General features: G+C 35.6%; 1 protein-coding gene across 1 annotated transcript in view; it reads left to right on the top strand.

Annotated features, from left to right (window-relative positions):
• Nucleotides 1–16,767, top strand: part of COL11A1 (collagen type XI alpha 1 chain) — a 223,414-nt gene that overhangs the window by 176,506 nt on the left and 30,141 nt on the right. The window contains exons 47-54 of the mRNA XM_055403175.2: nt 2,980–3,033; nt 5,188–5,241; nt 6,483–6,536; nt 12,709–12,762; nt 13,357–13,464; nt 13,750–13,803; nt 14,797–14,850; nt 15,886–15,939. Of these exons, the coding sequence (XP_055259150.1) occupies nt 2,980–3,033; nt 5,188–5,241; nt 6,483–6,536; nt 12,709–12,762; nt 13,357–13,464; nt 13,750–13,803; nt 14,797–14,850; nt 15,886–15,939 (486 nt within the window). The remainder of the gene's footprint in view (nt 1–2,979; nt 3,034–5,187; nt 5,242–6,482; nt 6,537–12,708; nt 12,763–13,356; nt 13,465–13,749; nt 13,804–14,796; nt 14,851–15,885; nt 15,940–16,767) is intronic.

Genomic DNA, 16,767 nt, shown 5'->3' with positions numbered 1-16,767 from the left:
AATTCTGGTATATATTGTTATAAATCAATAATTAAGATTTCCTCATACAAATGAATATATGGAACATTAAAAAATTTACAAATATACTCAGTAAAGTATCATCTCTCCAAACTGAGAGTCATATGGAATTGGTACATCACAAAAACAATTTAGTGGCTTATTACCAGCATTTAAAGACTGAAATATAACAAGATAAGGATAAAAATATCAAATATCATCATCTATCTATTCAAGATTACTTTTTTCTTCTTTTTTTAAATTTATTTATTTTAATTGGAGTCTAATTACTTTACAATATGGTAGTGGGTTTTGCCATACATTGACATGAATCAGCCATGGGTGTACATATGTTCCCCCTCCCATGTTCCTCCCCATCCCATACTTTTGGGTCATCCCAGTGCACCAGCCATGAGCACCCTGTCTCATGCATTGAATCTGGACTGGCGGTCTGTTTCACATATGATAATATAGATGTTTCAATGCTATTCTCTCAGATCATCACACCGTTGTCCTCTCCCACAGAGTCCAATAGACTGTTCTTTACATCTGTGTCTCCTTCACTGTCTCGCATATAGGGTTATCATTACCATCTTTCTAAATTCCATATATATGCGTTAGTATACTGTATTGGTTCCTGCGTGCTGCGGTTCATGGGATCGCAGAGGGTCGGACACGACTGAGAGACTGAACTGAACTGATACTGTATTGGTATTTTTTTTTTCTGACTTACTTCACTCTGTATAATAGGCTCCAGTTTCATCCATCTCATTAGAACTGATTCAAATGCATTGTTTTTAACGGCTGAGTAATATTCCATTGTGTATATGTACCATAGCTTTCTTATCCATTCATCTGCTGATGGACACATGTACACCCATGGCTGATTCATGTGAATGTATGTCAAAAACCACTACAATATTGTAAAGTAATTAGCTTCCAATTAAAATTAATTAATTAAAAAAAATAAATTCAACATTTCATTAAAATCTCAATTTTTCCCTGGTGCTCTGTCAGTTGTTAGAGACAAAAGATTGACCTGAAAAATCAATGTTCCATGAGTTCAGTTCAGTTCAGTTGCTCGGTTGTGTCCACTACTCTGTGACCCCATGGACTGCAACACACCAGGCTTCCCTGTCCACCACCAACTCCTGAAGCTTGCTCAAACTCATGTCCATTGAGTTGTTGATGCCGTCCAATCATCTCATCCTCTGTCGTCCCCTTCTCCCCCTGCCTTCAATCTTTCCCAGCATCAGGGTCTTTTCCAGTGAGTCAGTTCTTCGCATCAGGTGGCCAAAGTATTGGAGTTTCAGCTTCAGCAACAGTCCTTCCAATGAATATTCAGGACTGATTGCCTTTAGGATAGTCTGGATGGATCTCCTTGCAGTCTGAGGGACTATCAAGAGTCTTCTCCAAAACCAGAGTTCAAAAGCATCAATTCTTCTGCACTCAGTTTTCCTTATAGTCCAACTCTCACATCCATACATGACTACTGGAAAAACCATAGCCTTGATTAGATGGACCTTTTGGCAAAGTAATGTCTCTGCTTTTTAATATGCTCTATAGGTTGATCATAGTTTTTCTTCCAAGAAGCAAGCATCTTTTAATTTCACGGCTGCAATCAGCATCCACAGTGATTTTGGAGCCCCCAAAAATAAAGTCTGACACTGTTTCCACTGTTTCTCCATCTATTTCCCATGAAGTGATGGGGACCAGATGCCATGATCTTAGTTTTCTGAATGTTGAGCTTCAAGTCAACTTTTCCACTCTCCTCTTTTACTTTCATCAAGAGGCTTTTTAGTTCCTCTTTCCATTCTGCCATAAGGGTGGTGTCATACTCATATCTGAGGTTATTAATATTTCTCCCAGCAATCTTGATTCCAGCTTGTGCTACATCCAGCCCAGAATTTTGCATGATATATTCTGCATATAAGTTAAGTAAGCAGGGTGACAATATACAACCTTGACATCCATGAGTATAAGTATGCAAACAAGTGGTACAATTGTGTTTTTAACTGTACGATTCAAATGTGTACAAAGTATTGTAATATAAAAGAAAATACAAACAGATATGCTGGGGAGAATTAGGAAAATCAAGAGGGAGTACAGTAATTTTTTTTTTTGCTGGCCCATAAAGATAGGGCTAGGTGAAATCTGAGTGCAGCTGCTCTGATTTTATTCAATAGCATAGAACCTCTCCTAAAGCAATTACACTGCAATTGAACATAAAGGAAATAGATTTGAGTGAATAAAGGAAGTGTAATGTATCAGGCCTCATGGCCTTAGATCCAGAAGTGGAATTAACAGGTCAAGAGTTCAGAAGATATTTGTAACCCTGGACATATGTTGGATGGAATATTTATTTTGAAAGGAGTTTTGTCTAACTGTTCTTATCTATAAAATTCTCACCTGGATAAGATGTCTTAAAATAATTTGGAACAAGATTTTTCAAAAACATTTTTGCTATATTAATTCTATATACTACTCATAAAAGATGGAGAAAATGATTAGGTATTCATAACGTCCCAGAACAAATTATGTATTTAGTTCTTGTAATTGAAATCAAAAAGTATAATACTAAGCAAAGCGTGAATTTTGTGAATGTACATAAAATGATTCGGAAGGATTGGGGGTGGGAGGAGACGGGGACGACAGAGAATGAGATGGCTGGATGGCATCTCCGACTTGATGGACATGAGTTTGTGTGAACTCCGGGAGTTGGTGATGGACAGGGAGGCCTGGCGTGCTGTGATTCATGGGGTCGCAAAGAGTCAGACACGACTGAGCTACTGAACTGAACTGAACTGAATATTTAGTGAATATTTGCATTATATGTATTTTGATAGATGATAGTTTATGAGTCTTAATTTCATGTTCTTATTTAGGTGTATTTAACTTTGAATTCTATATGAGAAATTGGACAAATATTTCTTTTTAAATACATGAATGAATTTTACTGTTTTTCTATTTTTATTTTTTTAGGGTCTTCCAGGCCCACCAGGTGAAAAAGGAGAAAATGGGGATGTCGGTCCCATGGTAAGTTTTTATTTTCTAGAATTGATGTATATTGTGAATTTCCACATTACTAGTATCTTTCTCAAGGTTTATTAATATGACAAAGTAGTCCTAAAGGTTATGGCTTTTCAGATTGTTGCCTCCCTGTTCTTTACCCAAACTCGCACCTGCCACTTTTAAAGTTTCTCTGTCTTGACTATTTCTCTATCTTTCCTTTTTCTCTCTTCGGAATAATGTTGTGCACACATATGGTATTCTTTGGTTGATATATTGTTATATCTGTTTTATTTCTCTGTGTATATGTTGTTGCTGCTGCTGCTGCTAAGTCGCTTCAGTTGTGTACGACTTTGTGCGACCCCATAGACAGCAGCCAACCAGGCTCCGCCGTCCCTGGGATTCTCCAGGCAAGAACACTGGATTAGGTTGCCATTTCCTTCTCCAATGTGTGACAGTGAAAAGTGAAAGTGAAGTCCTGTCCGACTCTTAGCGACCCCATGGACTGCAGCCCACCAGGCTCCTCTGTCCATGCGATTTTCTAGGCAAGAGTACTGGAGTGGCTTGCCATTGCCTTCTCCGGGTATATATTGTTGCTGCTGCTGCTGCTAAGTCACTTCAGTCGTGTCCGACTCTGTGTGACCCCATAGACGGAAGCCCACCAGGCTCCCCCGTCCCTGGGATTCTCCAGGCAAGAACACTGGAGTGGGTTGGGTATATATAAACTGCTACACTTTGGTTTTGTTTTTTAGTCTTTAGCTTTAGCTCTGGTCTTTGATGTGAAACAGGTAAATAATAGATAACAGTTACCCAGGATTTGGGTAACTAACAAATGTTAACACACTATTAAAAATTATATTTTGAAACAAATTTTTAATTTAATGAGAAATTTTATCTTAATCAGAATGCTTTGGCATAATAATATTCAATTATTGATTCTGGATTTTTGCTTTAAATTTACTATTTCAGATAAAAGTTTAAAATACATATATTTGTTGATCAAGCACTACCTTGGTAATGAAAAAATAAGCCAGGGTCACTGACATCTATAATGAAATGAATACATTTCCTAATTGCTCTTTCCCTTTCATAAACAATGCCTCCAATATTTGCTCCCTTCAAAATACATATTTTGGTAATTTTATAGTTACATGTTAGATTTTATAAGGAACAAGAAACATAAACATTCCCATTCAAAATAACTAATTAATACCCTAAACACTTTCAGTTGCATAGCAAGCTTCTCTCTGAATACTCTTGCTCTGGTCCCCTGAATCATTAATACATTCTCTCTGACTTAGGGTAATAGCTAATAGGGCTTCCCTGGTGGCTCAGAGGTAAAGCATCTGCCTCCAATGCGGGAGACCCGGGTTTGATCCCTGGGTCGGGAAGATCCCCTGGAGAAGGAAACGGTAACCCACTCTAGTATTCTTGCCTGGAGAATCCCATGGATGGAGAAGCCTGGTAGGCTACAGTCCACGGGGTCGCATAGAGTTGGACACGACTGAGCGATGGAACGGAACGGAATAGTCAACCATGACATGAGAATAAACTGTGACCTCTAAAAACGTACTAAGGCCCTGGGATTTACTACAGATGAATTTAAACACAATCTTGAAGTAAGGGGTTCTGGCCATCAGTATTTTACAGAAATTTTCCCAAGGTAATTTTAATGCATAGCCAGGAGCAAGAACCTTTATTTAAGGATGACAACTAAACAGTTAATGTTACTCCAATTCTGGCATATATAACATGAGAGCTGACATTAAAAAAGTGAAAATATACAAATAAAAAATATAGAATTAATGAATTCTAATTCTACCCAAGCACTGTTTATTTTCCCAACTTTATGTCCCTTTTATACTCTAGCATTCTAGTATATTCTGGCGTATAATATTTTAGTTGTATTTTGAATTCATTGTATTGGATATTATTAATAGACTTCTATAATTTTTAATTAAATTGTTCTTCCTGCAGTTCTAATTTCCCCATATCTATGTGTAAAGAAGCATTTGCTAACATGATGTTGTATCCATAAAGAATGACTTACAACCCTGATATGCTTTATTGACTATGATTTTGCAGGCTGAAACTTCCTTTTGTTTTCTTAATCACTGAGTGAAAATATCAGGAATGCATTTAAGTTTGGTCTTTATAAACCTTAATATTCTTCTCTTACAGGGTCCACCTGGTCCTCCAGGACCAAGAGGTCCTCAAGGTCCCAATGGAGCTGATGTAAGACTGTGAAATATGTTAGTTATTTTGGGTTATATAGATATTATGTAATGACAGGCAGTATCTAAAATACAGTGGGGATAATTACACTCCTTTGAAATGTTCATATGAACAATAGCCGATGGGTCATTTTCTCACTCCATTTTATTTAAAGGAAAAGAAATGCTTTGTAGGGACCTAGTCTCTACAAATATTAATATAATATAGGTACAAAGTTTACGTGCAATATATATTTAGTGAGAAATATATATTGAGTGAGAAATATTCACTAAAGTACCGCATTGTTAAGTTCAAATTACTGTGTCTTGCACATAATAATTCTACACTGCTGCTGAATTGTTTCAGATTTAACCTTTATCTTCTACAACTAACTGCTTAAGGAGGTGGTTTGTAATTGCCTTGATTATAATAGCCTATGTCTGTGCCCCAAACATCCTTTATCTAAACGTTTTGCAATTTTATATTTTTTTCTGTAAAATATATCAGAGTAATGTGTGCAAGATAATATATTTACTTCTTACCCTGTAAAAAATGTTTCCTCTTAATTGTATAAATGGTCTCCCCCAAGCTTAACTGTTGACTGACTGTTCCAGTATTACAGGAATGTAATGTCATATTTGTCTTATTGTTACTATTAACAAATTTATAGACTTTGGTGATCTGCTTCCATTTGACTTTACCTTTTCACAAAGAGCAAGTTATTTATTCTTGTCTTTATTGCTTTTCTGTTATTCCTGGTTTTAATTCTGGCAGGCCAGAACTAGGTAAAATAAATTACATGCAGATATACTAAAAATGCTTTTAGGTTTTAATTCTCCTAAGTAATTTAAAGACTAAGAGATGGTTTATATTGTTTTTGCATGGATTGTAGTATTCTTAATCAGAGTCATATTTTGATCCACTAAGAAAATCTGCAAAACCATCCTCTAAATCTGATCTACTCAGTTGGCAGAGAGATTGAAATTATGTTTCAAGTATCAACTGACATGACTAGAGTTTGAAAGTCCTCTGCTTTATCTCCAGAATTCTGGTACATTTGAAAATCAATTTAATACAATTAAATTATTTGCTATCCAGTACATTTGACAACTCCATAAAGTTCATCATATTGTCTCATCTTTCAAATGACTTGAGATATTCTTGCACATATTTCTCTCTTTGATAACAAGTGTATATATGTTTATGGATTTTTATCTTATTACAAGAATAAGGATAACTGTATTCCCTTTCTTACACCGCAGGGACCACAAGGACCCCCAGGATCCATTGGCTCAGTTGGTGGTGTTGGAGAAAAGGTAAGGGATACAGTGATAGTTAAAGCAGCAAGAATTGGGGACTTTAATAATATCAGCTAGTATTTTAAGTGCTTATAATAGAAGTGTGTTTCTAAATGTTTTGTACATATTTATATCATCTTCTGTGATAGTTAAATTAAAAGTAAAATGATTTAGAGGTGTAACATTTTTATTGCCAGCCATGGTGCTGAGTTGTATAAATGGATTACTCCCTGTAATTAATACAACCACCCAATGATGATAATGTTTTATCTACATTTTTAGGCTGAGTGAGCAGAATATAGAGAATATCAGTAATTTCATCAAGGTTTTGTCAATAGAAAGTGACTAAATCAAGGTCCACTTTAACCCAGGTATATTTGATTAGACTGTGTCTGTAGTAATATTCTACTGAAAATAGAAGAGATTGGTTGATGCAACTGACTTAAAAGGGAGAAAAGAATCCTTCACAATACAAAAGTATTAATCATTCATTTTGTCATATTTGGATTTGTATTTTCATTACTAATTGAGCTTCCCTGGTGTCTCAGGTGGTAAACAGTCTGCCTGCAGTGCAGCATACCTGGGTTCATTCCCTGGGGTGGGAAAATCCCTTGGAGAAGGAAATGGCAACCCACTCCAGTATTCTTGCCTGGAAATCTCATGGATGGAGGAGCCTGGCAGGCTACAGTCCAGGGGGTCACAAAGAGTTGGACACAGCTGAGCGACTTCAATTTACTTTACTTTTTTCATTACTTATACTGTCTTTGGCACTTTTCAAAATAGTTGGCATTGAATAGTTTCCTTTTATCATGAAAATGATTTTATTTAAAATATCTGCTTTTCCTTTTTATAAAAATGATAAAAATGGGCATCTGATTTGTTATTTATGCATTCACTCTCATTTCTTAAAAGAACTTTCAAGAAAATTAACATTGATATTGCTTTACTTAAAAAATAAATTCTTCATCAGTTTGAGGCATAGAAATGTCATACCATAAAATACACAGTGGAAAAAATTTAGAAATTCCCTGTTTGCTTCAGTTTTGTTAATAAATATTAGAAGTATAGACTTATCCTAATCATAAAAATGATTCTGTTATTTTTTCTTTTTTTAATTTATTTATTTTAATTGGAGGCTAATTACTTTGCATTATTGTATTGGTTTTGCCATACATTGACATGAATCTGTCATGGGTGTACATGTGTTCCCCATCTTGAACCCCCCTCCCAGCTCCCTTCCCATCCCATCCCTCTGGTTCATCCCAGTGCACCAGACACGAGCATCCTGTATCATGCATTGAGCCTGGACTGGTGATTCATTTCACATATGACAACATACATGTTTCAATGCCATTCTCCCAAATCATCCCACCCTCGCCCTCTCCCACAGAGTCCAAAAGACTGTTCTATACATCTGTGTCTCTTTTGCTGTCTCGTATGCAGGATTATCACTATCATCTTTCTAAATTCCATATATATGCATTAGTATACTGTATTGGTGTTTTTCTTTCTGGCTTACTTCACTCTGTATAATAGGCTCCAGTTTCATCCACCTCATTAGAACTGATTCAAATGTATTCTTTTTAATTGCTGAGTAATACTCCATTGTGTATATGTACTACAGCTTTCTTATCCATTCGTCTGCAGATGGACACTAGGTTGCTTCCATGTCCTGGCTATTATAAACAGTGCTGCGATGAACATTGGAGTACATGTGTCTCTTTCAATTCTGGTTTCCTCAGTGTGTATGCCTAGGAGTGGGATTTCTGGGTCTTGTGGCAGTTCTATTTCCAGTTTTTTGAGGAATCTCCACACTGTTCTCCATAGTGGCTGTACTAGTTTGCATTCCCACCAACAGTGTAAGAGGGTTCCCTTTTCTCCAAACCCTCTCCAGCATTTATTGCTTGTAGCCTTTTAGATAGCAGCCATTCTGACTGGTGTGAAATGGTACCTCATTGTGGTTTTGATTTGCATTTCTCTGATTATGAGTAATGTTGAGCATCTTTTCATCTGTTTGTTAGCCATCTGTATTCTTCTTTGGAGAAATGTCTGTTTAGTTCTTTGGCCCATTTTTTGATTGGGTCGTTTATTTTTCTGGAATTGAGCTGCAGGAGTTGCTTGTATATTTTGGAGATTAATTCTTTGTCAGTTGCTTCATTTGCTATTATTTTCTCCCATTCTAAAGGCTGTCTTTTCACCTTGCTTATAGTTTCCTTTGCTGTGCAGAAGCTTTTAATTTTAAATAGGTCCCATTTGTTTTAGTCTCAAAAATTTTGATATATCATATATTATACTCAATAATTTATTTTTGTTAAAAGGTTTAGTTCTCAGAAAAGATATGTAATTGGTTGAGAATCTGGTACTTCAGTGTTTATTTCTTCCCAACACCCACATTCTAGCATTTTGATTATAATTAATTTTATATAATTGCCTATTTAAATAGTTCTTTAATTACCAAATTAGAAATTTCTGAAAGCTATTATCTAATTCTTCCCCTGGAGAAGGAAATGGCAACCCCCTCCAGTATTCTTGCCTGGGGAATCCCATGGACAGCGGCGCCTGGTGGGCTGCAGTTCATGAAGTTGCAGAGTCAGACATGAGTGAGTCATGAGTGAGCGACTAACACTTTCACTTCCATCTAATTCTTACTTCATAAGGCTAGTTCTTTAATTCTGATTGACTAATTCGTGGTTTATATTATTAAATTTAAAGTTTCTGTTTTAAAAAATGCAGATAAATTGAGAATGGAATTGAAAGAACTTTTTCTTTGAGTTCAGTTGTCATAGGAAGACTAACAGAAGAGAAGACTGATATCTGATGGTGTCACAGTGATAGACTGATGAAGGTAGCCCACACCTTTCCCCTTTCTTCCCTTCGCATCATCTTTTTTGGTTCTAATACTGAAGAAATAATTGTGAGGACTAGTCTCTAATTTTAGTTTTCTGCCCATATAGCAAATTCTAAAACCATTTTACAACTTTTTCGGCTTGTTTCCTAAAGCTTTTGGGTACAGTGGGAATACTGTTAAGTACTTAAGTTGCTTCTTTAATGGTTTTATCCTCTGCTCTACTCTAGAAGATTAGCATGGATGCCAGATGTTTGGAGCTTTGGGAAATTCCCTTCACATACTGTTTCCATTTGCTTAAAGTCTATCTGGTAATATCTGGCCACATTTGCATTTTCATAGAATAATTCGGTCAATCAGGATAGGTGTTTGACTTCTTACAATTAAAACATCTAAATTTGTACTCAAAAAAAGAGTTTTATTTTTCTCCATTTAAAAACATTTCTATGTGACAGCAAGATAGAAATAAAATCCTAATTCTCTTTTCTTCAGAATCTAGGCTATAGATTCTGGGTATACTTTGATGTAGATTATAGATTTTTTAAATCGAATCTGATTTGATTTGAATGTTTTCTCACTTCTATGCTGGAAATTTATTTTCAGTCCCAAATTCAATAGAAAAAAGAAAAGCTAAGCTACTTTAGTCATGCTGCACTTTGCTTAAATATATTTAACTTGTTTTCTGTGTAATATATATTTGCTATTGATGGATTTTGTACTTTAGTGTTTTCTTCAAAACAATGAATGCATATTTTATGAATTTAGGCAGACAGAGTAATTTGCTGTCCCTTCTGAAGGGGGCTTTAATCTGAACAAGTGTGTTACAGAATGGGATAAAATGGTTAAATGATAAGTAATAATAAATGTATAATCTACCACCTCTTTCACATGCCAGTGGTCTTCATAGAATTTACATTATTGTAAATACACTACTATTACTTATGTTGCCTGGAAAATCCCAGGGGCGGGGGAGCCTGGTGGACTGACGTCTATGGGGTTGCACAGAGTTGGACACGACTGAAGCGACTTAGCAGCAGCAGCAGCAGCCTTGTTGATACTGGAAATATTTAATTTATATAATCCAGTCTTGTTGCACTGTTTTATTGCTTTACTTGTGATCTTGTTCCATCCCTTTTCAATTTTAAATGGGACCTTTAGAGATAATATCATCTTAAGTAATTGCTATTTATATTGTGCACATTTGTCTATAATATAACCAAAAGCGTAATTTTCATATATATTTAGTCATACTGCTACATATTAGGTCTCTAGAACTTATTCACCTTGAGTATCTGAAATTTTGAACCCTTTGACTAACATCTTCCCATAGCCCCCAGTCTCCAACCCCTGGAGACCACCAATTTACTCTCTGCTTGGGTGAGCTTGGCTTTTTTAAATTCCATCTAATTGAGGTTATGCAGTATACTATATACATTCTATATATAATGAATTTAATATGGACATTTTACAGTTGATTTGAATGGCAAACCGCTTAAGTTTTTTCAAAGATGTGAATAATGACTCTTAAAATATCACCTACATTTTATTCCATCATCCTGGGATTGATGAATGATTCATTGCTTTGAAAATAATGTAAATATCATATTTTACTTTTAAAGTTTATTCAAGATAATTGGAAATATTTTCTACTTATCTCGAGAGAGAAAAAAAATTATACACAATAATAGTACTAATAAATTCTTAGAAAGTACTTGATCTCTTCCCTCATTATGCAGACAATTTCAAAAGTTAAAATATGTGCATATTCTCAAAGAATAAGAAATTGAGTACACAAAATAGCCTTTCCCTTGGAATTATGTTTATATTTGAATTCAAACCAATTTATGAACAGTGGGTTTGTGCCAGGAACATTAGAAATAGTCAAGTTAAAAATTAAACGATATTCAGGCCTCATTTTTTTTTATTTAGAATAATTTTTACTTCAGAGTTTCTAGTACTACAGTTTTTGTATAGAAACATGAATGGCACATCAGTGTACTCTGTTACTTCACTTGAACGATTACTTGAACAGAATATTGTGTTTGTATGCATTTTTAAGTATGAAGAGTTAGTAACAGACTTTCACAAGAGAAAACCTATTAGTCTAGGTTTATTTATTATTCCACTGAGTCAGAAAACAGCCATCCGTATCTATATATGGAAATCATAAAAACTACCTATATATGTTGGAGAAGTATATATTTTGGAGAAGGAAATGTACACACACACACACACACACAGGAGAGGGAAATGGCAACCCACTCCAGCAATCTTTCCTGGAGAATTCAATGGATAGAGGAGCTTGGCAGGCTATTGTCCATGGGATTGCAAAAGGGTCAGTCATGACCTAATGACTTAACAATGTATATATATATATGTATATATATAGACAGAGACTCAAAAGGAGAAATTTTAATTAGTATCTAAATATCAATAAGCATCTTACAAATAGTTTTTTGAAAGCTGATCGCCGAAGAATTGATGCTTTTGAACTATGGTGTTGGAGAAGACTCTTTGAGACAGTCCCTTGTACTGCAAGGAGATCCAACCAGTACATTCTAAAGGAGCTCAATCCTGGGTGTTCATTGGAGGGACTGATGCTAAAGCTGAAACTGCAATACTTTGGCCACCTCATGAGACGAGTTGACTCACTGGAAAAGACTCTGATGCTGGGAAAGGTTGGGGGCGGGAGGAGAAGGGGACGACCGAGAATGAGATGGCTGGATGGCATCACCGACTCTGTGGACATGAGTTTGAGTGAACTCGGGAGTTGGTGATGGACAGGGAGGCCTGGCATGCTGTGATTCATGGGGTCACGGAGAGTCGGACACGACTGAGCGACTGAACTGAACTGAACTGACTGATAGCTCCACTTTAGACCTCTTCAGACCTCTACTAACTAATTTGATAGGATTATCAAAATACTACCAAATTGTTTGATTAGAGCAAATTCATATTTTAGAAAAAAAACATTTTTAAATTGTTTAATCCATAAACTTAATTGTAATGTGATTATTGATACAACGCAATACACAGTTTTTAGGAAACATGTGAATGTCTGTTTTGTGTGGTTTGGTGGTAACTTAGCTTAATGTTCTGGCTATTAACTAACAGATGAGAAATGTAGCATCCAGCATATTCAGTTCTATTAATATCTCCCCAGTTGAGAAATAAAAGTATTAAGGTCAGTGACAGAAAAAGTTCTTTCTTTTTATCAAAGTTGTCCCTGCTTTTTAAACAACATAATGAGTTAAGGGCTAAAGTGTCATGATCGTCATTGAAGGCAATTTTACAAATGCAAAAAATCGTTTCTGTGTTCTGATAACTCATTTCTCTTCTTTACAGGGTGAACCTGGAGAAGCAGGGAACCCAGGGCCTCCTGGGGAAGCAGGCACAGGTGTAAGTGCTGGCTTATTGTCAATATAGTGTTTTAGGGATAAGACATTTCTTTCAGAGTATTTTAAACATGGAACTTAACTCCTAGATACGATTGTTACTTGGTTTCCCTTTCCAATCCATTAAGAATAATCACAAATGCAGAGCTTTTTTATTTAATAATTTTTCCTATCCTCTGCATATTTTTGACTCACACAGACATTTAAAAAATATTACATGTGCATAAGTTAGAACATTAAGAACTGTAAGATATTTATTGCACATATCTTTGGTGGACTATCCACAAAAGAAATGAACAAACCCTGATACATCAAGTGATTATGTACGAATTGTATTAGGATTGTAACTTAGATTGGTTTAAACTGAGGGTGACCTTGACCTCCAGAAAACATTTGGCCATGTCTGGAGACATTTTTGGTTGTCACTCTTGGAGGAAGGATAACTGCTGGCATTTACGTAATAGGCACCTGGATGGTGTTAAACATCAATGTAGGAGACAATCTCCCATAGCAGAGAAGTGCCTGACCTAATATGCTGAGGTTAAAAAGCTGTTTTAAAACTTGTAAGAGAATCAGTTGTTTTTCTTATGTTGTGTAGGGTCCCAAAGGAGAAAGAGGAGAGAAAGGAGAAGCTGGTCCACCGGGTGCTGCTGGACCTCCTGGTGCTAAGGGACCGCCAGGTGACGATGGCCCTAAGGGTAATCCGGTGAGTGACCTTGGCCCTCTTTAAAGTGACATCTATGGTAAAGCTCCTTGAAACTTTTCATAGAGAGACTAGAAATCATTAGACTTTAGCCCATAGTTGGTGAAGTTAACTTGTCTTCACTTTATATATTCATAAGCATTCTCAATTCATATCATTAAAAAAATTCTCTAGCAGAAAAGAGATATTTTATATGGTTTTGCCATGAAATTTACCTCTTAAACTTCAGAATATCATGACTTTATATGAAACTATTTTTCATTATTTCCTTTTAAAACATTATCTTAGGGTCCTGTTGGTTTTCCTGGAGATCCTGGTCCTCCTGGTGAGCCTGGCCCTGCAGTAAGTATCATGAGAAAACAAAAGAATTATTTTCGTGAGGAATCTTCCCAGTTAATAATTAAAGAAAAACCTTAATTACTTCAGTGGATCCCCGAAATTAGGAAGAAAAGAAAGATGTAAACTTTAGCCACGTGTACCAGAACAAAAATTTGTGTATTTGAAGACTATTAGACTTGTGTTGCATAATTATTATTATCTCTTCATTGGGTTAGTGTTCCAGAGTTTGTTGGGAAGGGAGATCGAACCTGGGTGTTCATTAGAAGGACTGATGCTAAAGCTGAAACTGCAATACTTTGGCCACCTCATGCGACGAGCTGACTCACTGGAAAAGACTCTGATGCTGGGAGGGGTTGAGGGCGGGAGGAGAAGGGGACGACCGAGAATGAGACAGCTGGATGGCATCACAGACTCTGTGGACATGAGTTTGAGTGAACTCCGGGAGTTGGTGATGGACAGGGAGGCCTGGCGTGCTGTGATTCATGGGGTCGCGGAGAGTCAGACACGACTGAGCGACTGAACTGAACCGAACTGAACATATTAATTATCTGAGTAGCAGCAAAGAGTCGGACATGACTGAGTGACTGAACTGAACTGAACTGAACTGAGCAGCATTACTTTTATTTCAAAATTATAGGAGTTCCGCTTTTACCTCGGTCTGTTCTAAAATCCAAATATCTCAAACTGCATCATATTTGTTCATAATTAAAGGATGCACTCTTCTTGCATAATAATTACATCTTCCCCTTTCCTTATATTCAGAGCATACTATATATTTTTTAATTTCATATGAGAGAAATCTCATACATTTTATGGTAAAAGTAAGAGAGTCTATAAGTCTTAAAATAAAACAACTGAAAGAATGTAATGATACTGTTGTCTATCAGGTAATAATTCATCTGAAGGACTAAGCTGGTACATCATATCTTTTTTTTCCTGATGAAAGTGAGTTAATAGTGAGAAATACCTAGGTTCATTTTCTTTTGCTGATTATAGGGTCAAGATGGTGTTGGTGGTGACAAGGGTGAAGATGGAGATCCTGGACAACCGGTAAGTAAGCACACTATTTTATTTAGTCTCTGCAGAGTCTCAAGATATTTTAAAGATGTAATCAGGCTCTCAAAAGCATAGCTAAATGTACACATATTTTTCTTAATGAATTATCAGTTATATTTGAACTCCAGTTTAAATTCAGTCTTCCATGGAATGTTTCTTACTTGATGCAATTTAAGAAATATAAGCACAGCCTTAGTAATAAAAACTAAAGCTGTATCATAATAGTGATTTTGTCACACCAGATCACATTCAACTATCTCTCCAGTTGTGTTAAATGGAAAATCATTTTAAACTCACAAGTGAGACTTAAATGAAGAAAACGAGGTTATCAGCCTATTATTAGGATGAATTACTTCAATTTCTAACTAAAGGAACTCAGCATTATTGGACTATTTTAAAAAATTTTTAATTTGGGAAATACAGCAGGAGGCTTCGGCCACATGTGGTTATTTAAGGAGGAATTAAGGAAGGTTCTTGTTTAACTAGGAATGAAAGACAAACTGCACTCTTAACATAACTTTGTCTCTAGAGTCATATCCACTGGATGTTTGCAGTCAAAGATATATAGGCTTATTCTGTGTGAATGAGAGTTGTGGGTCATATCCCAGTGTGTTGTGTTCTCCTTTGCATAAAAAAGGGTAGTGTTGCACAAGATAAAGTTAGAGATAAAGATTCACAGTTCACAGATGTATGTGATACGAATAGAATTATTAACCACATGATTCTATTAGTTAGTACATCGATTGGATATTTGTCAGATATAAATTAACACTTAAAAAACAGTTTTAAATAGAAGGAATTCAATTCCACTTTTTTCTTCTACTTATGAAGTTTTCCATATAAACTTACTGGTTGTAATTATAAATATCTGGAGGGAGTTTAAGTATCTGAAATAAGGATGAGATATTCCAGGAAATAGATGTGGAGAAATGAGAAAAGCATGTTGGTTTCAGTCCAGATTTTGAACAGTGCTGGGAGCCATAAAATAACCATAAAATTGTTTAAAAGATATTTTTTCACATTTTATAGGGTCCTCCTGGCCCATCTGGTGAGGCTGGCCCACCAGGTCCTCCTGGTAAAAGAGTAAGTTTTAAAAATTCTTTATTTGAAATATGTACTAATTATCCATTCTGTGTATAAATTTATATAATATATACAAGCTGTAGGCAACATTATAATGGTACTGAAATATATAAGTCCTACAGAATAATTTCCTGAATTTGTCGAAATAATTATTAACATAGAACACACTTTAATTGACAGGTTTAATCTGTCACCATGAAAAGTAGTTTTACACTTCTCTGTGCTTAGATCTCCTCCTCTGTAAAAATGTCACAGGCTTTTTAAAAGACTCTGCAGATACCCTGAACTTCAGCTCATGGTGTTGTCTGAAGTCCAGTGCTTCTTGAAAGAATTATAGAAACCTTATTACAGTATCAATAGTATGAGCTCAGAAATCAGCATGTTGGCTTGCTTTACACTGTCAAACTACTCTGATCTGGAAACAATGGCTATATTTTAAAAAATAACTATAGTGAGATATAAAAATCTTGTTCAAAATATTGGCTACAAGGGAACCTAGGAGATGTGCTTTATTTCCTTTTCCCTATTATTACACTGTTTTTATAATAAAACAATCCTGTAGACCTGTCTCTTGCAGCTCTTCTATCAATATCCATTGTTTTCCTGAACCTTCTTTAGTCTATTTTTTAACCTGTCCATGAACAAAATGTGTGGTAAACATTAAAATGTTTTTCATAGTCTTATTTCCTCTTCAGTAATTCAAAAGCACAGAGCAATTGGAGCCACACTTGTTTTCTAATGGTAGCTTTATATTAGAAGGTATTCATACTATACATCTTCCTATACATAGAGTATGAACAGGTTTTAATTCCGTCTCTCAGAATTAGA

This window comes from Moschus berezovskii, chromosome 4, assembly GCF_049115385.1.
Source record: "Moschus berezovskii isolate FMDL1 chromosome 4, NW_MosBer_1.0, whole genome shotgun sequence".
NCBI classification, from domain to species: Eukaryota; Metazoa; Chordata; class Mammalia; order Artiodactyla; family Moschidae; genus Moschus; species Moschus berezovskii.
Note: the sequence above shows the minus strand (reverse complement) of the source record. Positions and strands in the feature narration are given on the sequence as shown.